The 25,300-nt window shown below is 37.3% G+C and overlaps 2 protein-coding genes across 4 annotated transcripts; both read left to right on the top strand.

Moving 5' to 3' along the window:
* Positions 1 to 2,569: 2,569 nt before the first annotated feature.
* LOC131793860 (uncharacterized) lies at positions 2,570 to 10,636 on the top strand. Its single transcript, XM_059111364.2, has 5 exons — positions 2,570 to 2,657; positions 3,503 to 3,904; positions 4,889 to 5,211; positions 6,111 to 7,983; positions 8,550 to 10,636. The coding sequence occupies exons 2-4, from the start codon at positions 3,518 to 3,520 to the stop codon at positions 7,978 to 7,980; spliced, it is 2,580 nt and encodes an 859-aa protein (XP_058967347.2). The 5' UTR covers positions 2,570 to 2,657; positions 3,503 to 3,517; the 3' UTR covers positions 7,981 to 7,983; positions 8,550 to 10,636.
* Positions 10,637 to 11,154: 518 nt separating this feature from the next.
* LOC136281558 (uncharacterized) lies at positions 11,155 to 24,897 on the top strand. 3 transcript variants are annotated; one of them, XM_066168184.1, is made up of 7 exons: positions 11,155 to 11,298; positions 12,824 to 12,952; positions 13,520 to 14,032; positions 14,799 to 15,055; positions 19,835 to 20,236; positions 21,191 to 21,519; positions 22,184 to 24,897. In XM_066168184.1, the coding sequence occupies exons 5-7, from the start codon at positions 19,850 to 19,852 to the stop codon at positions 23,631 to 23,633; spliced, it is 2,166 nt and encodes a 721-aa protein (XP_066024281.1). In that variant the 5' UTR covers positions 11,155 to 11,298; positions 12,824 to 12,952; positions 13,520 to 14,032; positions 14,799 to 15,055; positions 19,835 to 19,849; the 3' UTR covers positions 23,634 to 24,897. The 3 variants fall into 3 exon arrangements, with proteins under 3 accessions (XP_066024281.1, XP_066024283.1, XP_066024282.1); XM_066168186.1 differs by lacking the exons at positions 11,155 to 11,298; positions 12,824 to 12,952; positions 13,520 to 14,032 and having other exon boundaries at positions 14,768 to 15,055; XM_066168185.1 differs by lacking the exons at positions 11,155 to 11,298; positions 12,824 to 12,952; positions 13,520 to 14,032; positions 14,799 to 15,055 and adding an exon at positions 15,347 to 15,420.
* Positions 24,898 to 25,300: the final 403 nt, after the last annotated feature.

Here is a 25,300-nt window from a genome sequence, read left to right on the forward strand (position 1 = left end):
GCAACAGACACAACAGCCTAAAAGTGAGTCCAATGACAAGAGGCTCCTATGGACGTAAACATCATGAGGTGTGGAAGAGAAAGAGTGCAAGGAAGTCATTGTTCTTACTCTGCGGCACCACATGCTTTCTCAAGAATTTTAGTTCCTGGCAGCTGCAAATTTTAAAGACTGAAAGAGTTCGCCGAAGAAGGGTAAGAGACAATGTTTTGTCCTATGAAACAGAAAAAAAAATTAAATCTGAGTATGTTATTCTTATAATTAATTGACACAAACCAGGTAGGCCTTCGCTATGCAAAAGTGACTTAAACCCGTTATCATAATCGACGGTCTGACTGTCTTCCTTGGTTTTTAATGGAAAAACGGATAATTAATGTCTAAATTAGAGCGCTTTTTGATGCAGTGTCATAAATCAAAACCAAATTAATCATGACGGCCAATCAGAGGAAAGAAAAAATACCTCTAGGAGCTAATAAGAACTCAAAGTAAAAGTAACCAAACCGCCTAAAGCGCGGGAAAACGCGGGCGACCAAAGCGCGTTTGGTTTTAGTTTTGCATCTGAGTGGTTGCATGAGAAAGTGGCTCAAGTTTTCTAATCCGATCACAGGGAAAATTAAAGCAAAGCCAATGCAATCTTGCACTACTTTCGACGCTCAATTGAAAATTGCTGCAATCTATGTAGTCATTCATTAATTTTAATTGTATCCAATTGTTCAAATTGGCTTAAAATGTAAACTCAAGGATGCAATCTTGACCTAGAGTCAGTAGCAATATTGATGTAGGCGCAAGGGTACCTTCATACTTAAGGGTAGGACTTACAGCGCCCTCAGGAAGTCTGTAATGAGTTTAAGACCTTTTTGGCAAAGCATTTGTAAAAGGAAGTAGATCGGGAGCATCGAATACTAAGAATCAGCACAAGTCGATTCTTTGTCGCGTGGTGTCTGTGTTGTGCTTAAGACAGTTCTCCGACTTGCCTGTAGTTTGCAATGTCAATACAATATCAGGCAGAAAAGTGACGAGGATAAAGGGAAATTTGAATCAGGGAATCATCAGTTGATTCAATACAAAGTTCTCAGAACTAGCATCAATAAAAGTTGTATGGCAGGCAGTAAGGGGAATTACCAATGAGATCTTGGAGTGAAAGGGTAAATTCTGCCTAAAGTGCTCTGCCTACTCGATCTTAAGGGCAGAGGCACCTCGAAACGGAACGATACCGTATTTTTCAATTTCGAAATAACAGAAAGCAATAATTGGCATACAGTCATTAGCCTCATTAGTTTGTCTCGCTACCGTAGATTCCGAGAAATCTGTATTATTCGCTGTTCTTTCCGTAGTTGATCCATTTAGCAATTGAGACAGCTGGCGAAGGGAATCTCACTTGCGTTCAATCGAAGGATGTAGCCATAACAGAGATAAGCAGTGAAGCAGACTTCCCTTTTTGAAGCGGTCGGTGAGAATTCAGCACAGGTCTATGAAAAAAGTTCAGTTAGAAAACTGAAGGAGAACCTTAAAGCACCGGAGGAGGGCTCCATCAAAAGCTGGCCCTCACATTATCTTAAGTGGTGTGCATGTCCCGACATTTTTTTTTTATAAGTTTATATACCGAGTCGAACTGAGACTTCTTTGCTCATCACTTTCCAATATGGCCTGAGTATCAGACATCCAAGGGAACGGGGCGTGGGCGGAGCGAGAGGGAGAGGAAGGCCTTTCCTTCTTTTCCTTTCCCCCAACTCTCACCCTCTTGGAAAGTTTGACACTCTGGCCATTTTATGTATGATGTGCACTAATCTTGAACCAAGATCCTACCGTGCGACTGTTACAACCGTGTGGCCATGTAAGGACTGGGTACGAGACTGGGTACAACCCTTTGATTTCAATTGCAATGTCGTAAACACTCCATTAGATGAGCTTTAAGTTGAACTTACTGCGGTAACAACAGAACAAATGATATGCAATATTGTCGATCTGATTCAATTAAAAATCTCTGTTAACAATGTAATAGCTGCACTTATAGTGACAAAATTCGACAATCAACTGTAAATTTGTTTCGCGATTAAGCCGTCTTAAAAAAGTTTTTAGTTGAAAACGGATCCTTTACGAATTTATGAAAAATTTATTCTAATTTTTGCCACTTTCGTTAATTGATAATTTTCAATGCCCAGAGGTGGGTCTCGGGGGGGGGGGGGAGGGGGGAAGGCTAGAGGCCTTCCAGTCCCTACCCCTGCACAGCCTCTGGAGCTTCGCGCTGATTACAGTCCGACTCTTTTATTGGGCTCTCTCCTGCTGCTGAGTACCTGATCGAGTAATGAATTGTACTTCGTGTCTTCCCTATCTAGTGTCCAGTTCTCCAGTCTACAGGTACTCAGTAACGCTTTAATTCGCCGATCCTAACACCATTGATCGTCATTTCGGTGGCTTTTTTCATAGTGAACAAATGCTTATTTTGTGATGTATCGTAGGAAGACTGGGAATGACACAGTTTCAGCCTTGTCTCCGGTGGACTGAAAAGCCTGGGAATGAGTGTGATATCGATTCGCGCCAAATTCATCTTTTTCACGTTCAGTTGCACTTTCGGTTTGGTTATCAGTAAGTGAAACTTTGACGCTCTTGGCGAAAATTGCAGTTACTTTGCTTTCTTAGCGGGCGAACTTCTTGAAGAAGTGAGTAATACCTAATTTATCTTTATTTCGCGAAAGATCGATCAATTAGGAATGAAATGTCGATTGAACAACAGATCGACAGAATGAAACGGTGAATGAAATCGAAAGTGATCCAATCGCCGTTTTCTCGAGTGTGGTTTCATTTCGCAAGCAGTGACTCTTTGTAGCGTTTAAACGGATACAAACGCTATTATGTAGAATGGAAATAACGCCTAATCGTACAGAACTCCTTGAAGCTTGTTGAATTTTGATGAATGCCCGGAAAATGTAGGGCAGTGTTTAATATGCTCGAAATTTCCAGAAGGCATGTCGAACAGATTTTCAGTTGAACTTAACCGAACTAAACCATGGGTTGTGTTCGACTGAAATCGATCAATTAAGTTTAGATAACTAACTTTAGAGATCTGGCAGGAAATTTAACTTTCATTTAGTGTTGAAGACAAAGAATTCTTCCTTGCAGATCATTTCTTGAAATCAACGCCAACAGGGTGTTAACCCGATACGTGTGATCATTGTTTTGTGTTCTTCAGCATGGCACTTTACTTTCCTAGAGCCTCTCTCTACCCAGGAGCTGAAATTGGTAGAAGAAAACTTTCGGGAGAACCTGAAAAGTAACCAGCGATGGACTGATATCCCAATAGTCCTATTTTTTCATGTTATTGAAACCAGAGCAAGACTTCGCCGCATTGGCCACTTCGCTCGTGAGAGGCTCTTCCTTGTGTTTACCTTACCTAACACCTATCGCTTACTTAATAGCCAGAGTGTAATTCAAACCAACTGATCTGTAGTTTAAGAATGCTTGCTATTAGGCTAATGCATACCCTATCCTTGGTTATATTTTATAGAAATCATCAGACAAAATGTTGGGTGTACCTACCGTTAGAACTGGGTGCCAAAATGACCTTAACGATGAGCGAGAGAGAAACTGGGACGATGAGGTGATTGATCTTCTGGATAATGAATATCAAGACTGGAGACACCCATCAAGAACATATATGGTCCCATGTGTGCTCCCATGCAAAAAACGGGAACTAAGTGATGGAGAGCAAACAGAAAAGATGTTTTTTGGTCTATTACAAGGGTTTGGAGAGAGTCGTTCAGAAGGAATGTTTGTTATTCACTCTTACAATTTTGCAGAGTTGATTTCTGAATGGAATAAGAAATCAAATAGGAAGGAAGAGGAGTGGCTGACTGGAGAGCATGATTTTGTTGTTATTCATCAACAGTGGGGAATCATATTTTTCCAGGTAACAGGAAGTATTATGTAAATAGAATAAAAAAGATGGTTAGTTTTGAGCTTGGTAAAGAAATAGAGAAAGATGCTCGCAACCAGACAAAAAAAAACATCTTTCTCTGGAAAATGTTATTATGTGGATGGAATGTATTTATTGGTAGGCTGACTTACCTTCTCAGCATAAGAAATTTGTCTCAAGGCAGTTCTAAATATTAGTCTACTCATTCATAATTGAGTTTTCTTTTAATATTTATATGATTTGCAAAGCCCAATCAGTAAAAATTGTTTGCAAATCCTTTTATTTCTTTACCCATTTTTGGAAAGCTTGTTACATAAAATAGCCAGGCTTGACAATCTGCTGCTTTTAAGGGTGTTGAAGTGAACTCATTGTCAGTAGAGATGAGATAAAAATATATATTTAACTTCTAAGAGCCAAATAGCAGTGATGTCCTCCTATATTTTAGATCATTTAGCAAAATAATTAGCTAATTACATTTACTGTCAGTTTCAAAACTCAAACTCTGAATCTATTCTCTTAAAAAAGAGAACTTCCAGGTGTTTAAGAGAACATAACTTGACATCATTTAACCTGTCATTGTATTAAGCAGTCACCCTGTATTATGCAGTCAGTTGTCAGTCTCTAATTTTTTCCCTTTTCATCTTTATTAAGTGGTCACCTGTATTAAGGTTACTGTCGACAAAATAGTGTGTCTTGCGGAAAATATCATCTTACACAGGCTACTTCTAAAAAAAACATGGAAAATATCTGTAAAGCTTATAACATAAAGGTTATGAAAAAAATTTTTTTTTCACAGTAGGTGTGTGCAAGCCTTTAAACACAAAACTGTTTGCTTAACTAAATTACCAGAACTGTCAGAAATGTATAGAGAACAGCATAGAGAATATGGATACTGATGTTAGGATGTAAAGGGAGAGTACAGGTGAGACTGTATGTATGGTTATATAATTTTAAGTTCCAGGAATTTCATTTTTGCAGGTGAAGGCAGCAGGGACAACAAGTGGTAAATTTGCCCAAGCAGCTAAACAAATTGACAAAGACAAGAAAGCCTTGCAAGCTTTTATTATGAAGAATACCCAGGGCAAAATGAAAAGAGAAATTGGCCATGAGTTATTTTCCACATACCCGGGGTTTGTTGTCATGCCAAACTGCCCATGTCCAGATGGCTCAGTTGTAAACCCTTCTAATGGTGTCTTCAAGGAGGATTGTGAAAATGTGAAGGCATTTTCTGAGTGGTGGGACAAAAAAGTCAAGAGGGAGACAGAATTTGATCAAGAACTGTTTGAATACCTTGTCATGCGGTGAGTTACAAGAATATATAATTTATGCTTTCTGTTTTTTCTATGTTGTGGTTGGTTCAAATATCTTATAATTTGATCCTGTAGTCTGATTAATTGGTCAATGCTTGAGGTCCTCAGAAGGGCTGTTTGAGAGTGGTGACTGATGATTTGACAACCTTAACAGAAGTCATCATTGGAGTCTAGTGAAAAGTTGTTGTTCATTGAGTATTATACGTTGGGTTGATTGGTCAATTTGCCAGGGTGTTATTAGCCATAGGACTTGTGGCATAAGTGGGTCCTGATTGGTCAGTTTACACTGTACATGTGTTGGTAATGTCAGGTCATTCTGCATGGTTTGTTTGTGTAATTGTAACTATTATGTACAAGTGGTTTTCATGCTGCCATTATATGTTGGCACCTGTGGACATGATTCTTTCTTAACCCTATAACTCCCATGAGTGACCAAGACAGAATTTTTCCTTACAATATTAATTGTAACTAACAAGCGATGAGAATAAAGAAAAATATTAATGAGGGGATTATTAGTTGATCCAATACCAAATTCTCCAAACTAACATCACAAGAACTATGTGGCAGACCATAAGGAGAATAATTATTCGCAAGATTTCATTAGTAATTATTACTAATGAAATCTTGCGAATAAAAGGGTCAAGTTAGTAAACCAGCTTTCCAGATTTAGGCATTAAAGCATTGTTTAGAGTCCTAGTCAATGGTTTGTTTGTAGGTTGATGATATTCAGCAAAGTAGTAGTTGACAGTTGCTTGATGAAGGAGGCTTGACATTTGGAGCACTGCTCCTAAGCTCAAGTTTAATCCATATTTTCATGGGACTATCTAATTTCAATATTTTTTGTAAGGACAAAAAAGATTGCTTCCTAAAACACTTCTCAAAAATTTCAGCTTTGTTGGAATGTCACATAGCATTCCTTATACCCTCAGCAAGTCAATTGATCAAAACAAAGAGGTGCTAGAGATGTGCACAAAAGAGCAGTTGTCAGTAATTTTGAATTCAGTGCCAGAACAATGGATAACAGGCCCAGCTGGTAGTGGAAAGACATGGCTACTGATGAAAAAGGTGGTAATGCTTGCTCAGAAAGCACTCTTGCAGGGCACTAAAGAAAAAATACTTGTGGCCTGTTACAACAGGCCATTGTCCATGATGTTTGCCAAAGTGTTTGAAGATGAGTTGATCAGCTTTCAGGAATCTGGAGAATTAAAGGAAGTAGTTGAAGTGAAAACTTTTGAGTCGCTGCTCTCTGATATAACTGGGTCCAGATCTGGTGACTCTGATCAAGAGAAAGAAAAACATGTTGCCCAAGCACTAGAAGTTGTAGAGCAAGGATCTGTGTTCACTCAACGGTATGATCATGTATTTGTCGACGAATGCCAAGACCTTTGTGGTGACAGATGGCCAAGCTTTTTCAAGAGGCTGCATAAGGATGATGATGATGATGATGATGATGATGATTGCTCCTTTGGTCAACCAAAACACATCTGGTTCTTGTATGATACAAATCAGTATCTGAGACTATCTGAAGAGCAGTACAAGCACCACAAGAAATCAATAAGGAAAGGCACCATGCTCACCAAAGTTTTCAGAAGCACTGGAAATGTCTTTGATCAGTCAAAGAAGTACTTCAGGGCCAACAATTCAAATGCAGAACCTATCACACTAGGGCACCATGTACGTGGACCAGAAATTACATGGGATAACTTGCTTGCTGGAAAGGTTGCTGGTGTGGCATGCATTGTGAAGCATATAAAAAAGCTCCGCAGAGACAAAGTGGATGCCAAGGATATCAGCATTCTGACTCAAAATGTAGATATTCGAGATGGTATCAGCTCAGAACTCAGGAAAATGGGAATTGAGACTCAAAATGCAGAAGACTTGTTTGAATACAATTTATCTGTAAAAAAAGTTGTGGTTGAAAGCATTAGGCGCTTTAAGGGTTTGGAATCAAAAGTGGTTGTTCTTTACAACCCGCAATTTTTTCAAGAGAGTGACTGGCCAGTGAAGAAGGTTAAGGAACTTTTATACACTGCAATGACAAGATGTTTTTGTTATCTCATTGTTATTACAACTAAACCTGGTTGCAATGCATTAAAATCAGAAGAGGGGATAACTGAAAAAAAGATCATACATCACAGACGGGAAGCATCATTCCAGAGTTTAGAGGGACTGGAATCTGAGTACAGATCTCAGATGAGTTTTCTCCTCGATGACCCCTTTTCAAAAAGAGGCAGTGAAACCCATTACGAAAGTGGCCCTCCAGAGCATGAATCCCCCTCCAAACGATCCATTGAAGATGACGATGATGACTTTGATCCAGACAACATCAAGTGCTCACCAGCTAAACTATTGCGAAAGGAAGAGGCTGACCATCTTTACAAAAAGAGCTCAAAAAACGTGGAGAAACGTCCAGTAAAGGTCCCTGGTTGTGATCTTCTTGAGCCTGGAGATCCTAATATAAAGGACTTAATACGGAACAATGTAAGAAAGCAACTTGAAGAACCAGTGAAGCAGAATTTAAGAAAACGGCCTGACAGCAGTGATAGGGATGAGTCATTCAAAGATGATGACATAACATCTGTAGTTGCTTGGATTGAATACAAAATGTATGACCAAAGAAGAAGGGAAATCAACCCTAAAAAATACACACAAGATTGCAGAACCCTGAAAAAAGAGATTGAGACGTCCACCAAAGATCAAACTTGCCATGAAAGTGTATTGAATGCACTACAAGAGTTCCAAGCTACAAAACATTCTTGAGAGGTATGTGTGGTTATCTGATAATTACCAAAGGGAAATATTGTCTAGTAAAGGTTGGAGTTGAGAGCTCTTAAGAGAGCTCTTATGAAGCAGGAGCTGTGAAAGTAGCTTTACCCCTTGTAACTCTTCAGTGATACTTTAAAATTCTTACAATCAAACAAAATTGCACACAAGGGGTGAAGTACAAGTATTAATCTCTGTTTAGAACATCAAACTTTGCTGCATACAACTAACATTATCCAGACCAAAAGTAGTTTACATATGTCAAATGATTTCAATTAGTTGATTGTATTGATGGTGAGATTTAAAAGCCTTGAATATCCAAGTCACAGGGTTTTAGAGATAAATGGGCATCAGTAAACTTGCAATTGTGGGTGTCAGGCTTAAAAGTATGCATCCCCCTCAGTTGTATCATTAAAATTTGGTACAAATGGTTAGTTTAGAATTGCAGCCTGGTTTTTATAATGGCTGTGAGGGACATGGATGGCACAAGGCCATTGGTGTCCTACAGGGTATATCCATGGATGATATGCAGAAATAAGTATTGTTTCTCAATTTTATTTTGGCAGTGGTCTATGGGTTCATTTTTCTGTGACATGGACACACCTGCTGCAAAGACAAATATGGACTGTACATGCTGGCTTCTGAGAGACACTCAATTGCTCCTTCTGATTTTTGGTTCAGAAAAGGTTTAGACTGCCTGGCTATTTTTGTCATATGATTTAATGGGTTTTAAATATAGATTGACTTTGCATCAACTTTTTAGATAAATAAAGCAGTGCAATAATGACACTCAATTATGGACAGTCATGTAGTTTCAGCCATTATAAGACTAATACTAAATTTGGTAATGCCACAGAAAGCTGGATCAGCATTGCAGACTGCCACAAAAATTGTTCAAATGTTGTATACTACTAGATGAAGTTGGAAGACAACTCTTATATGTGGAGAGCACTGAAGTCATCCTAAAGCTGGGTTATTTAAAACAAGATAGATGAATAAAGGGGGTAATTTCCTAAAGAAACTGTGGTGCTGTGCTGTTGGGAGAGTATAATAGGGTCGTTTAGCATTATCACCTGAGTTGATAATTTAAATTGGCCACAGTAAAGAGGATAAAGCTGACGTTTCAAGCATTAGCCCTTGGTCAGAACGAATGAGGAATCTTTTGCTAGGAAACTTTTTACCTTGGCCAATTTTTGTCATCAACTCAGTGGATAATACTGTTAAAACCAAATGACCTGATCACAGGCTAATTAAAGAAATGCATTGAAGGTTCTAATAATCTATTTTCCCTTTCTAAGTCAGAGAATTTTGGTGAGATTTGTAGTTTATCGATGTAAAATAATATTTTTTAAAAAAATATTTACATTACAACATTTATAGATAAAATAGGAATGATCTTTCAGATTTCCAGTTTATCAAATGAATAACATTGTTTTAAGCATTTACATAGCAACATTTGTAGAAAAAATAGAAATGATCTCTAAGATTTGTAGTTTATTGAATGAATATAACATTTTTAAGCATTTGCATTATAACATTCATAGATTAAATAGGAATGATCTCATGAGTTTTAGGTAAATATTGTCAAAGATGAAAATTTTATAAAAAGATGTAGTTTCCATGTAATTGATGTGGTAAAGTTAAACTTTCTGAAGCATATAGAGAATAGATATTGTATAAATCAGCTTTTTAGTGATTAGATTATAGCTATGAGTTTTGTTTAAATGGGAACAATTGTCTCTAAGACCTTAAGGACATTCTTACTTCTCAAGTGTGCAATGAAAAAATATTTGCCCAGATTGTACTGTCATAGAATATGATAAGATGGAAGAGATTCTTGTCGAGTGTAAGGTAAAATAGGAAAAATCTTGTAAGTTTAGGGAAAATATTGGCAAAGATGTAGCTTTTTTAGGTGATTCTGAAGAAAAAAGGTAGTTTCCATGTAATTGATGTAAGGGAATTGAAATTTTTGAAGAGTACTTAGAGTGAGTTTTTTAAGGGAGAAAAGAGACATATATTGTACAATTATTTTATCCCTTGAGACATCTTTTTATGATGAGAAATAATTGGTCTGCTGAGCCAAAAATTTATTAAGATTCAAAAATTTTATTACATGGTCTACCTTGGTAATTGCTATTCATCACTTGTTGATATAATGATAATACTTGTGATTTGTCCAGCTCCAACTTTTTGCAGGTGGCTCCTAGTTCAGAGTAAGAAAAGCCTCAATTTTTAAGTTATTATGAATTTGCTCCAGTACATTAACTGTTACTGACAACCTTGCAAATTTGTGCACATTTGAAATTAGAACTGCTTAACCTGAACATGTGAAACTGCAGGATAATCTCTCTCAAGAAATGTTTCAACTGGAAGTGCTGAATAGGAATCAAGTCTTTTCTTTCACAATGTATTCACTGTGGATGAGAGTGCATATTGCCAGTATGTACATGGCATCAGAAGTGACTACAAAGTGAGACATAATGGACAAAACTTCATTCTTAGTCTATTATTTGTAATGTCTGCTTGACAATGTATTAAAAATTGTGAAGTAAGTCTGTAGACTGGTTGTTGAAGAGTTGAGCTGGACAAAGATATTACTTCCAGGAGTTTTAATAAGTCTGTTCCACATTCTTGAAGTATGATTGTGATTCACACTTAGTTTCTTTGAAACTACCCACACCAACAATGTCTAAGTTGAGAGACTTAAAAACAGAGAATTCAGGAAGTAATAAGTTTCAAACCTTTTACTCCCAGGATAGATTAATATTTAGCTTCTCCTTACCAGAGCTGGGGGAGTGGCTAGATTGCAAAACTTGTGATGGACTGAATATTCACTCCAAATGCGGGCATAATGCTATCCATTCCTGGTAAATATTGATAATGATAGACCAAATCTAAAATGTCACTAGGGTAGGGTACTGTTCCAAAGTATTCATCGTGTCTTTCCTTGTCAGAAAAGCTCCAAAATGCCACTTAGACCACGCTATTCAAAGCTTTTATCGAATTTTGTACTCCCATGGGACCTATTTCAGGGCTTTCAAAAACAAACGTGTTGTGCTTATTTCCAAACGAAACCACCATCTACCCTCGATCCCTAGGCTATCATCTCCGTTCCAGGATCACTGGGTCAGCGGTAATCTTTATTTGTTTAAATATGGTGGCCATCAACACCGGCGACTTTCCAATTCACGGGCTTTTACCCGAGCGAGAAACGGGAGCAGATAGATTTTGGCTAAATATCCCTAGTATGATGGCCGTGGAATTGTAATCGCTGTGTTTGATACAGGAGTTGATCCGGGAGCTCCCGGTTTACAGGTATGTGTTACTTCCGGCAATTGTCCGTATTTAATAACTCAATGGAAGTGTGAAGGGAAATTAAATCCATTTGCACTTGTTTCGGTTTCAAGTCATTATCAGTAAAACGGAGTTTGTCAGACCTGCGGAAAGTTTTAGTTTGAGGCAAGAGTCCGTTTTGTGGAACCATTGACGTAACTCACCATTTTTCCGCATTTTAACCAACAAGTTGTCCAAGGATAAGATTTACATCGATAAGTCCACTTTTTTTTTTTTTTAAACAATTTTATTTACAAGACGATCACTTACACTACTTACAGTATTAACTACACTTACATTGTACTTGCTACTTACACCACTGATACTTATACTTACACTAATTATGCATACACTACATTACGATACATGTATTACAATACTATTAACATTAATTTAATTTACGGTTGGCGTGTTTACAAAGTTCTTTTCAATTAAAAGACAATCACAAGTAAACATACAGGTCTCAAAAATGCTACATTTCTTTGGATATTTACTTTTGATATAGCTTAAACAAATGTTTATGAAATTAAGTACAAGTCTAACCTAAAACAACAGCAGCATGAAAAATTAAAGTAAAAAAGCCCACGTGCGGTCGCGATCTCTTTTAGGATTTCAAGTTTTCCCGTGATGAACAGTAGGAAGATTTGAAAATCTAAGATGTCTTCGCAAAGGCTTGTGCAGTCGATAAGTCCACTTGTCTAGCAACTCTACGCCACTTTGTGGATAGGGAGACATGTCAAGAGAAAACTCTGATGTGATGACATAAAGATTTTAAGGCAAATTGGCGAAACAACAAAATGAGATAACTTAGTGAAACAATGTTAGGTTTCTCTGTACTCCTATTTAAAAGTTTGAGGATAGTTTCTATTAATATTAACTTTTACCTGCTCTTACTATTTTCCTGCAACAGGCAACCCACAGTTGCAACCCTCTATAGTTTGAGACTTGGAATTTTTTTGTTAACTTAAAAATGGGAGAGGCAATTGAACAGACCAAATTAAGTACTTTGTTTAAGAATTCTGTGGTGACAAAAGATGGCATTTGGCGACATAGGGAGTAGTTTCTGGCAACAATGCTGAAAACTGTTTCTAGTTTTTTTGTGACTTGCTGAAGGAAATTGTTATTATTGTTGTGTTCCATATGAAGCTAAGGATTATGTATGGAAAATAATTTGAAGAGTCAATCATTTTCTGACTTCTCAGTGACCTGGACTGAATTGTTTAAAATTTACTGTGAGGTGTTTCAAAGGGAAGTTAAAACTTTATCCAAAGGATAAATCACCATCCAGGGGATAAGTGTTAACCAAATATTCTGTGCTATATATCATCTATGGCCCTGTTGTTCAAATAGCAGATAATGCCATCCAATGGACAAATAGCTATCCTGTGGATAATTGTTCAGATAACATACTAAGTTATCCAATGGAAAAAGAAAAAAAGCTCAAGCATGGTAAACTTTGACATCTTATTTTTAGTTGCTTCTTTTTTTTATTTTTTTTTTTTATAAGGAAACCCCTGATGGACAACAAAAAATAATTTATTTAATTGATGCCAGTGGAAGTGGTGACGTTGATGCCTCCACAGTTGCTGAGGCTGTTGATGGCTGTGTGACAGGACTAACAGGAAGGAAACTGATGGTTTGTTTCTAATGTGCTCGCTTATCCTTATCCTCTTTTTCTGACTAATACATTTTTTAGCTGAAAGTGTTATTGTATAATTATCAAGACTTTAAAACCCTCTGAACGGAACAGTGTTATGGGCCTGATTGGTCACAGTGACCTTCAATAAACTTCCCTTGATGCTAGTCTATTGCAGGGTTATCCCCCTATCTGTCTACCATTTTGGCAGATTTCCAGGGCAGTAGGTTGGCACCCATTCATACTCTGGGGTGAAGAGGGGCATTATGAGTGGAGAGTGTATTACCTAAGAACTAAGTTAAGTGATGGACTATGGCTTGAAAACAGATCTTTCGATCTGGAGTATAGTACACAAACTACTAAGGTTACCATTTCTTCTGTAAGCATGTGAATAGCTCCTTTAAACTGTTTTATGTGCTTGGGCAGTATTGGAGGTCAGGTGTCTCAAAGCCTCAGTTCTGAAACACAACACTTCATTGCTGTAAATAGTTTTGATTGTTAAAGATCTGATGTGAAACACAAGCAGTGACAATCAATAGTGATTAAAGCATTTGTTAATGTTGCCAGAGGAAGAGAAAGACTGACAAAAATATTGCATGATCAAGAAGGCTGAAAACCACAGAAACCCAAGCAGAGCCATTAACACATAGCAGAACATTTATCCCAACACTAAGACATGATCTTGGCCTTTTTCCCTCATGAGACAAGAGAAGTTGAATGAAATTTAACTTGCTGAGGTAAGAACATGAGAAGAAGTGAGATGAACAAAGAAGTTTGTTTACCGCATCCAAGGGTGTAAATCACCCCCAACAGGACTCGTTGTCGACAGCCAGCAACAATGACTGAAGCCCCTACAAATACCTGCTGCTTCATCTCAAAAGGATCATGTCTTGTCACTAGATGATTCTGAAAAGGTGGCCACTTTTAACCCTCTATATTATGACCTAGATCAAAAAGTCTTTGACAGAAGAGCACTTGAAAAATATGGAAAAAGATCATTAGCAAGTGTTGATCGCTGAATTATCGCAAGGATGGAAGTGGACTGCCCTCGTGGCTGATAAACTTGGAAAAGCAGCGAAGGTCAAAAATGTGTAGTATGTCTTATCTGTTAGTTGTCTGGTGACCTTGAAATTTTACATTCATAAATGGCTTCTTGTCAAAACATATCTGCTCTCAGCTTCTGGGTGTTTTAGACCATTAATAAAGGTGTTAAGCTGTAGTCTTGACAGATGGTTTTCTCGTGGTCAACTGCTGGAAATGAACATGCCTTGTCTCCCAGAAAATTCATCAACTTAATAATGCCTTTGTAATGAGAATCGTGCCCCAGGAAGTAAGCAGGGGGTAACTTAATGTCGTGTCAGTCCTCTCAAACTGTAAAGCTCTTGGATTTTACAGATTTCAGTGAAGCTTTCTCTTACAGGTAGAGAGCACTGTTAATCCAAAGTGTAAGAGTGCAGAACTTTCATGATCTTCTCAGTGTTAATATGCTGTTGCACGAAAAAAAAAAAAAAAAAAAAAAAAAAAGAGAAAAATTTCTAGGTGCCTAGCAACCATTGCGGTTATTTATTACCTGGGTGGGGGAGAAGGATCGGAGAACTGTGGTTGTGTCACAATAAAATTTGCCTGATTTCCCCCCCCCCCCCTGATGAAAAGAGCCCATTTAAGTGAGTTGTTCATTTCGAGGTTTTCAACGTACATAAAAAATTGAAATTGAAAACCTCGAAATGAACAACTCACTTAAATGGGCTCTTTTCATCAAAGTAAGCGGTCAGATAACAAGTGATACACTGTGGAAGTAAGGTGAAGTATTTTTATTGAGAATTTGACGTATTTTTTTATTCCTTAGAGCGGTCGTAAATATTCCCATACAAACTCTTATAATTCCGCCATGACTGCTATTGCACAAGATGATCATCTCACAGCTGGAGCTTGGGCCGCCTGTGGTCCATTCCCTCCCTCTGCATAGCCTCTGGAGTTTCGGAGTTTCGCGACTATCACAGTCCAACTCTCTTATCGGGCTCTCTACTTCTGTTGAGTACCTGGTGGGGTAATGAATTGTACTTTGTGTCTTCCCTATCCAGTGACCAGTTGTTCAGTCTACAGGTACTCAATAGCTTTAATCCGCCGATCCTAACACCATTAACCGTCATTTCAGTGGCTTTCCTCACAGTGAACAGATGTAGCGTTGCAGTTGTGTCTTCCGTTGTAGCATATCTGCAATGAGAGGACATAAGTGCAACGGTACACATAAGTGCAACGGTACAAACAGATAATTATTTTGTGATATATCGTTGGAAGACTGGGACTGACACAGTTTCAGCCTCGTCTCCAGTGGACTGAAAAGCCTGGGAATGGTGTAAGATCGATGCGCATGCACTAGATTACATCGTTGCATCATCGCTCAAAGCGACTGACGCTCTCATCGGAAATTGCGATTTTTTTCCTTGGTGGGCGAACTTTTCGAAGCGGTGAGTAATACCTAATTAATCTTTTATTCCGCGAAAGATCGATTGAGTAGGAATCAAGTCTCGACTGAATAAAAGATCGACAGATTCGAACGGTGAATGAAACAAAAGTGATCCGATCGCGCGAGGCTATTCGCCGTTTTCGAGGATGGTTTCATTTCGCAAACAGCGACTCTATGTGGCGTTTAAACGGATATAAACAGTATTAAGTAGAATGCAAATAACGCCTAGTCGTCGAGAACTCCTTGAAGCTTGTGGAATTTTGATGAATGCCCGGGAAATGTAGGAGAGTGTCTATTATGCTCGAAAACTCTAAAGGGCGGTGGAACGGATTTTAAGTCGCACTTAACCAAACTAAACCAAGGGATGCGTTCGACCGAAATCGACCATGTTTAGATCGCTAGCTTTAGAGATCTGGCAGGAAATTCAACTTTCATGTAGTGTCAAAGACAAAGAATTCTTCGCAGCAGATCATTTCCTTAAATCAATGCCAACAGGGTGTCAACCCGATACAAGTGATTTTTGTTTTGTGCTCTTCGGCAAGGCACTTAACTTTCCTATTGCCTCTCTCTTCCCAGAGGTAGAAACGATTGCTAGAAAACTTTCCAAAAAACCTGAAAATCTTTGCGAGTAACCAGCGATGAACTGATATCCCAATAGTCCTACTTTTTTCATGATTTTGAAAACAGGGTAAAATCTCGCCGCATAGGTTACTTTGCTCGTTAGAGGCTTTGCCTTATTTTTACTTTAGATCAGTAGCACAGTTGTGATGTACAAAAGCGTAACATTGGGGTAAAATTGAAAAATTTATTTAAGAATCAATTCTTATTAGAATTAAGTCAGAAAGTGAAGGGAAATTGGTTCCTATCTTGAAATTATGTCATTTCGGTCGATTCGGACGCATTTCAAGCAAATTTTCTATTACCCATGATGCAATGCGGCCATGCCCCTTTTTTTTGTTTTTGTTTTTGTTTTTGTTTTTTTTTGTAAAAAATGCATTAATACCGTGTTTCAAGGAATGTGGTTTTTTTCTCGCCACATCTGAGTCCTAGAAACTCTAGAATCCTTAATCTTTGCATTTAATTTCACGGCCTTGTGCTTGTGAACAAACAGCACTTGACCGCATGCTTGAAACATGCGGTATGTACTTAGGAAGTTTCCTGCTCATTTCCTCACCTGATGTAATATTTTACTTCTTAGTAAGGAAATCTAAAACAGTCCTTATTGATTAAGTAGACTTTGGGATGATTTGGAAGTAATGGAAGCCATCAAATCCTCCTCTCTCTGGAACGAAGCGAAATATAAAACATATTAGAACAAACTGAATCACTCCCTACGAATCGCGAAACGTTTATATTATGATAAGAGGCTAAGCGAGTCAAAATCCACTTGGCGTCTGCTTAATGAGGTCCTAAACAGCAACAAATTGAGACCTAAACCCAACTCTGTGTTTAAGGTTGATGATCAAGATATTTCTGACCCAATGGAGATTGCTAATCGATTTTGTCATAACTTCAGCAATATCGGACCGCTAAACGAATTCAATCTATGACCTTGTATAAGAATTTTCTTCCTGGTCATTTCCCTCAGTCAATGTTCCTAAATTAAGAAACTCAGGAGGAGATTATAAATATCGCATCTACGTTTCCAGCGGGAAAATCGGCTGGGTATGACAATATCCCTATGTCTATCATAAAGCGATCTATATGCAGCGTTTCCTGTCCATTAACACACATTGTAAATCTCTCCATTACTCATGGTATCGTTCCGGATGAATTGAAAATTGCTTGTGTCATACCTATTTTTAAATCAGGTGACAAAGCTCTCTTCAGCAACTACAGACCTATTTCTGTTCTACCGTGCTTTTCAAAGTTTTTGGAAGGAATAATTTACAACCGTATTATAAATTATCTCAATGACTCCGATGTCTTATGTGATAATCAATAAGGCTTTAGAAAAAATTTCTCTCCTAGCCTTGCACTTATCGATTTGTGTGACAAAATTTCTTCTGCATCTGATAGAAAAGAACATGCCATTGGAGTATTCCTAGATCTTTCGAAAGCGTTCGATACGGTAAATCATGACATTCTTTTTGACATACTCAATCATTATGGGATCCGTGGTCTGGCACTAGAATGGGTCAAAAGTTATTTTTCTGAGAGGACACAATTTGTCGAATTTAATAACGTTAGATCTGCCCCACAGGGGATTCCCTGTGGGGTGCCTCAAGGTTCTATTCTTGGTCCCTTATTTTTTATCCTGTATGTTAATGATTTGAACAATGCTTCCCTACTTGATGCAATCTTGTTTGCTGATGATACAAACTTATTTATCTCCCATAAGGATCCTGTTTACCTAATTAACACATTAAATAGAGAATTAAACAAATTGCCAACCTGGTTTGCAGCAAACCGGCTCTCCTTGAATTTAGCCAAGACTAATTTTATGGTATTCAAGCCTTGGCAAAAGAAGCAATCCTTTGAATTTCAAGTTTTCATAAATGAGCAGCCTATTCTTTGTGTTTCTGAGACCATGTTTTTGGGTGTTTTATTAGATGACAATTTGACCTGGAAATCGCACATATCCTTAACAGCAAATAAATTATCCAAATCTATAGGTATTATTCATAAATCTAGGTTTTTTTCTCTCTACTCACTCCCTTCGGACTTAATACAATTCTATGATCCTTCCATATTTGTATTATTGCAATTTAGCTTGGGCTGGTACCTATAAGTCAAACCTTCAAAGAATTGTAACCTTACAGAAACGTATGTTAAGAATAGTAAGCAATTCTACATACATTGCCCATACTGACCCTATTTTTAAGGAACTTAAACTCTTAAAATTTCATGATATCCATTCGTTTCAATTAGGTACTTTTATGTTTTCATTCGTGAACTCTACACTCCCTTCCAAATTCAATAACTTTTTTTTACTGAATAGTCAAATCCACAATTATAATACTAGGGATGCTCAGTCCTTCCGCTTGCTACTGTGCAGAACAAACACCAGGAAGTTTTCAATTTACTTTCAAGGTCCAAACTTTTATAATTCGCTAAATTCTGACATAACTAGTTCTCCCTCCTCTGCTTCTTTTAAAAGAAAGCTTAAGGAATTTCTTCTCTCTAGGTATTAACTTCTGTAAGGCAGTAATTCTTAACTAACTTACTTAATATGTGCGTGCGTGTGTGTGTGTGTACGTGTGCACGGTCAAAGTTAATTACCATAAGTCCATATTGTAATTCTAATATAAGATTAGTTATTTTTTCTAGTGAGAAAGCCTGACTTGTTATAAGCCTCGTGGTTTCTTTCAGGTTTTCTTGCCATTTATTCTCTGTCATTAATTTTCTTCATTTTTTTTTTTTTTCCATCTGTAAATGTTGTATATGGCAAAATAAATATTGTATTGTATTGTATCAAAATGACAAACACGTCGCGCTTGTTTTTGCTATAAACTTGATCGCGTATGTTCCTGAGGATCAAAAAATTGTAGACCTTATGTTTCGGATGAACTTAAATGCTAATATTTTCGTCGGCTTTTAACGGATTCAATCGAGTTTGGTACCAAAATTTAGCCTGTTGTTTGAGCATTTTGTTTATGTCAAAGTTGACATGCTCCAGTGCACTTGTCGCAAACAATACGATTAGGAAATTCATTGACTGGTACTATCGTGCGGCAGATCACAGCACTCGCCAACTGTTTCGGACGCAGAAAAAAATTCATATCTCGACAATGTTTCAACAAAAACACCAAAAAACAAAAAGAAATTGAAAATCAACTTATGAGCATTGCATTTTGAGGTTAAATTGTTCGGTAACTCAGGAATTATGACTCGCAAAATGAATTTAAAATTATCTGTCTCTCCTAGGCTTTAAAGTGTGACACATCAAGTGGTGAACACTTTCGTTGATTTTAAGAAAGATTTAGCTCAAATTTTCAGGCTGCCACTTTGCTTAAAAAGGAACTATTTTCATTATCTGTTAAGTCTTATGGTTATAAACGAGGCTTCAGTGGGCAAAAACAGGAAAACAGTGAACAGTGAAGCAGATGCATGTTACGTGTGACGCCATGTTTCTGTCGCTAACTTTACAATTCGGCTCAATATTTTCAGAGATCCTTTATTCTACCTCTGTTTAGTCCAAAACCATCTTTAACACATTTGTAACAATTGTGGAAAGTCTCAAGCAGATCTGATCATTGTGCGCCGAGAAATTCTCAAAAGATTCAAGCAAATCTGTGATTTTTCAATTTGTACGTGACAAGCGTGCTACTGATCTTTACCCAACACATACCTTAACATACTAGTTAGAGCATAGGGTTCAACTCAAACCAACTGATCTGTAGTTTAAGCACGCTTGCTGTCAGGCCTTTGTTTTCACTGTCTTTTCATTAGTTATCTGTGGTTATATTTTACAGAAATTATCCAACAAAATGCAGGGTACACCCATGGTTAGAACTGCCTGCCTAGAGAACTTGGATGATAAAAGAGAGAGACCTTGGGCTGAAAAAGTAATTAGCTTTCTGGATAGTGAATATCCAGGGTGGAAAAACCCTCAAAAGACCTATATGGTTCCTTGTGAGTTCTCGCACAGAAAACGCACGCCAGGTCTTGGAAAGGAAGCAGAACAGAAGGTTTTTGACCTATTGCAAAGATTTGGAATTAGTCGTTCAGAACCAATGTTTGTGGTTCACTCCAAAATATTTGATGTGATTATTTCTGAAGAGAATAAGAAATCCAAGAAGATAGAAAAGACGTGGTCAATGGGAGAGCATGATTTTGTTATTATTCATCGCCTACATGGAATAATGTTTTTCGAGGTAAACAGAAAGTATTATTAGAGGTAACAAATATAAATTATGTATTTGATTGCTTGTTAGATTAGCTTGTGAACAGAAAAATTGTCCGTCAAAGTAGCCCCTATTATTTTATAGTCATTATTGTGGCTACTGCTTCCTATAGGAGGCAAAGCCACATGTGTCGTTGAGATGAGTGAGTGAGTGAATTGGTGAGTGTGACAATAGGATTCCGATCTTGACCCAATTTTGAAACAATGTTTCCTGACCCTTCTTGTTTTTTTTGGAGTATCTAACTAGTTTGATGGTTGCACTTGTTACACAGTTGAGTTCTCTCCTTTTGTGATTTTTGGCTATTAGCCACCAGCATATTTAGTTTTCAGTGACACTGTGAAGACAGCAGAAGAGGATAAACATCTCACAATCATTTCAGGATTGCTTTCAATTAAAGAAAATTGCTTTCTTAGCACAAATATCTTAATAGGTGTAATCTGTGCATCTTGAAACTCCGAGCAAAACTTTTTTCTTTGAACTGAGCCTTTTTTACTGCTTAAACTAGCAAATTATGTTGATCTGAAGAAATAATCTTTTCGATTCTTGCCACGACACTACAAAAGATGATGAAAATCTTGAAGTAGTTTCACAGTGGTATCCACTGATGCATGATTTGCTAAAAACTTTTCGTCACAGAATTATCTCAATGCATGTGATCTGCACATCATGGAAGCTTTGAGGAAAATGTTTTTATTTGACAATTTGAGTCTGATTTATGCCAAGATGTGCTACTAAATTTGTGCAGCTAACAAGTTGCGAGTGATACCTTGAGTTAGTCACCAGAATGATTGAATTGAGGAACAAAGTGAATTAAAAAGCTCAGTTGATATCTTGGGTGGCTGTCATGTGTTATGTTAACTTTACTATAAAAAGCTTCCAATTGATGTAAAGAAATGTTAAGCTTTTACTATTTTTGTTTTTCAGGTAAAGGCAGCTCCAAGAAGAAAAAGGAGATATTCTGAAGCAAAGAAACAATTGAAGATATACATAAAGTCTCTTGAGGGGGCTTTTGAAGAAGATCATCCAGATGATCTTGAAAAAGGCAGGAAATCTGTGATATACAAATATCCAGGGTTTGTAGTAATGCCCAATTGTCCTCGTGGGGATCCTTCAGTTCCAAAACCTGACGACCTCATCCTTAAAGATGACTGTGAAGATGAGAATGCATTCTCTAAGTGGTGGACTACCAAGGTTGCTGAGGTGAAGAGCAAAAGTCATTTTGATCAAAAATTCTTTGAGTATCTGGTTATGCGGTGAGTTATAAGCTAGAGTGTTATGCACTTTACTAAGGGGTTAATTGCTGTGTTTTCTTTTAGCATCTTACAGTTTTTTACCCTTCTTCTTAGATCAAATTCAATCTTCTCAGTCCTTAACCATTCTGGTCCATTTTATCGCTCATCTTACTTGGATGATACATGTACATGTCTGCCTTAAAAAATTTCCTTCCAATTAAATGAAACTTTCGGCATTGCTCATATTCAGGCTTAGAATGTTTGGGGAGTTCCTTTAGAGAGACCATATTAACCTCCACTGCATGATGGGCCAATAGACATGCCCATATTATGAGTGATATATGTTTCTTTGCTGTGTGATTATAAGTTAATTTTCAAGTAAGCTTAGAAGCCTTGCATCCAATTAAAGTCTCAATTCTCATTTCTCTATCCCCAATAGAGTTTTGAGGATTGAGTTTCAAGTCGAGTATGTCATATTTCAAAAAAGTTAAAACTCAGTTTTTTTTGGCCCTAAAGTGCTCTTATTTGGTCTTAAAAGTGTCCCATAGACTGGTAATGAGTTTTTGGGTGATGATGTAGAAAACTGTCAATTTAAAGTCTTAAATTGGCATAAGTTATTTTGAGAAAGGTATCTTTTGTAAGGGCAAAAGAAATTGCTAATTTAAACTCTTATCTAAAATTGCAGCTTTGTTGGAATGTCACACAGCATTCCAGACATCCTCAGGGAGTCTATTGATGGAACTAAAAATGAGTTAGAGATGTGCACAAAGGAGCAGCTGTCAGTAGTTTTGAGTTCAGTGCCAGAGCAATGGATCATAGGCCCAGCTGGTAGTGGAAAGACATGGCTGCTGATGGAAAAAGTATTAATGCTTGCTAAGAATGCTCTCTCAGAGGGGAAAAAAGAAAAAATTCTTGTGGCCTGTCACAATGAGCCTTTAGCTAAGAATTTTAGGAAAGTGTTTGAAGGCGAGTTGATTTCGAGCTTTCCGAAATCTGGAGATTTAGAGGAAGTAGTTGAAGTAAAGACTTTTGATTCCCTTCTCTATGATATTACTGGTGACTTTTGTCAAAACATGGGAAAACATGTTGCTCAAGCATTGGAACTTTTAGAGAAAGGAACTATGTTAACCCAAAGGTACGATCATATATTTGTTGATGATTCCGAAGATCTTGGGAAGGACAAATGGCCAACTCTCTTTAAGAGGATGCATAAAAATAATGATGCTGATGAGGATGATGATTGCTGTGAACCAAAGCACATCTGGTTCTTCTTTGATCCTAATCAGGATATCGACAGTTCAGAAGAGCAGTCTCAGCTGCCCAGGGAATCAAGGAAGAAAACTTTCAGGCTCTCGAAAGTTCTCAGAAACACTCAGATGGTCTTTGAACAGACAAAGAAATACTTCAAGTCAAATGCAAAACCTATTGAGTTAGGACATGATGTATGTGGATTAGAAATAAAGTGGGATGACTCACTAAGAGAGGAATTTCCCATTGGGACTCATGGTATTGGACTCATCAGGAAGCATATCGAAGATCTTCGCAGACAAAAAGTTTCTGACAAAGACATCTGCATTCTGACGCAAACTGAATCCGTTCGAGATAAAGTCAGTTCAGAGCTCAAGAAAGTAGGAATTGAGAACCAAACTGCAAATCAAATGTTTCAAAATGATGTCAACAAAGTTGTGGTTGAGAGTATCTGGCGCTTTAAAGGGTTGGAGTCAAAAGTGGTTGTTCTTTACTGCCTGCCTTTTATCGAACAAAGGTGGTTCCCGACCCTGTGTAGTTTAAGAGCTCTTCTGTACACAGCATTTTCTAGATGTTTATGTTATATGATTGTTATCTCAAATGCAGTTAGTTGTAAGACATTAAAATCAGAGAAGGGATACTATCAACTTCCATATGATGTTTTAAAGCATAGAGAGATATTGAATGATTTCCCTAAAACTTATAGGAATCTCTCATCCTCTCATTCCTCTCATCCCTCTTTCTCATCCTCATCCCTAACAGTAATTGTTGGGAATTGGACTTTAGAACCTGTACGTTTTGTTTCCCAGTTTGTAAGGTTAGTATTCGTCTATGAAGATGAAGAGAGGGTGGTTGAAGCAACAGAGGAGTGCTTACCCACAAAATAATCTTGAAAGGTGTGTCTGGTTACCTGATAATTACCAAAGGGACTTGTGGTTCAATTTCAAAGTTTTTTTGTAGCTGTATTATGTTTCAAATGTTATCTTTTGCTAAGAGAGCTCTTATTAAGCAAAAGCTGTGGAATTATAAATTTTGCTTCTTGTAACCATTTAGTGATACGTTTTCTTAAACATTATACCTAAGCAGTCTAGTAACTATTTATCTTTGTTTAGAACATCAAACTTTGGTGTATTATGAAACAATTAACTTTGAGTAGCTTTAGTATACATGTGTGTTATGATTTCAATGTACTGACAGTAAGACTTTATCACCTTGATTATTCAAGTCTGCCCCTGAAATGAACCCCTGCATTCTACAACTCCAATCCTCTGTGTGAACTTGATGGTGTAATACCACATGTCCAACAGGGTGTTACCCATAGATGATATGGACAAATGAGAATTGTTTCTCAATTTTATTTCAGTAGTGGTTAATGGTTTCTTTTTTCATGAAATGGACACACCTGTTGCAAAGACAAATACAAACTATACATCCAGGCTTCTGAGAGAGCACTCCCCTTCTGATTTTTGATTCAGAAAAAGTTCAGACTGCCTGACAATTTTTTTGTAATATGATTTAACAGGTAAATGTTGTCAAAGATGAAAATTTTATTAAAGGACCTAGTTTCTTTGTAATTGATGTAGTAAAGTTGAAGTTTCTGAAGCATACAGAGAATAGATATTGTGTAAATCAGCTTTTTAGTGTTAAGATAATAGCTATGAATTTTTTTTGACAGGAACAATTTTCTCATAAACGTTATGAAAATGTTTACTTCTCAAAAGGCTAATGAACAATTATTTGCCTGGACTGGACTTTCACAAATATGTCAAGATGAAAGAGATTCTTTTTTAGTGTAAGAATTGTCCTTTCAGGGTATTTTAAGATAAAATAGGATTAATCTTGTAAGTTTAGGGAAAATATTGTCAAGTTTGCTCTGACCAGTTCATTAAGTGTTACCAACAACCTTGCAAATTTGTGCTCATTTGAAATTTGAACTGCATAACCTGAACATATATAAAACTGATAATCTCCGTGAAGAAATTTATCAACTGGAAGTCGTGCTATTTTTCTTACAGTGTATTCACTTTGAATGAGAGTATGCATTGCCAGTATGTGCATGGCATCAGAAGTGAACAAAGTGAGAGAAAATGGATAAAACTTCATTCTTAGTCTATTACTTGTACTGTCTGCTGGATGTTGTATTAAAAAATTGTGAAGTAAATCTGTGGACTGATCACTCTGTTGGGTTGAAGAGTTGAACTGGACATAGATATTGCTTGCAGGGGTTTCGATAAGTCAGTTCCAGATTCTTATCTTTTGGAACTACACCAACAATCTCTCTAACTTAAGGGACGTAAAACTTGAGAATTCAGGAAGCAATGAGTTTTAATCCTTTAACTCCCAGGATAAATTAATATTTAACTTCCCCTTACCACGGCCAGGGGAGTAGTTGGATTGCAAAATTTGTAATGACTGAATATTCTTTTCAAATGTGGGTATAATGCAACCCATTCCTGATAAAAAAAAAATTGAAAACGGGAGACTAAATCTAAACTGGCACTAGGGTAGGGTACTGTTTTAAAGCGTTTCTCGTGTTTGTACTTGTCAGAAAAGC

Source organism: Pocillopora verrucosa, chromosome 6 (genome assembly GCF_036669915.1).
Source record: "Pocillopora verrucosa isolate sample1 chromosome 6, ASM3666991v2, whole genome shotgun sequence".
NCBI lineage: Eukaryota > Metazoa > Cnidaria > Anthozoa > Scleractinia > Pocilloporidae > Pocillopora > Pocillopora verrucosa.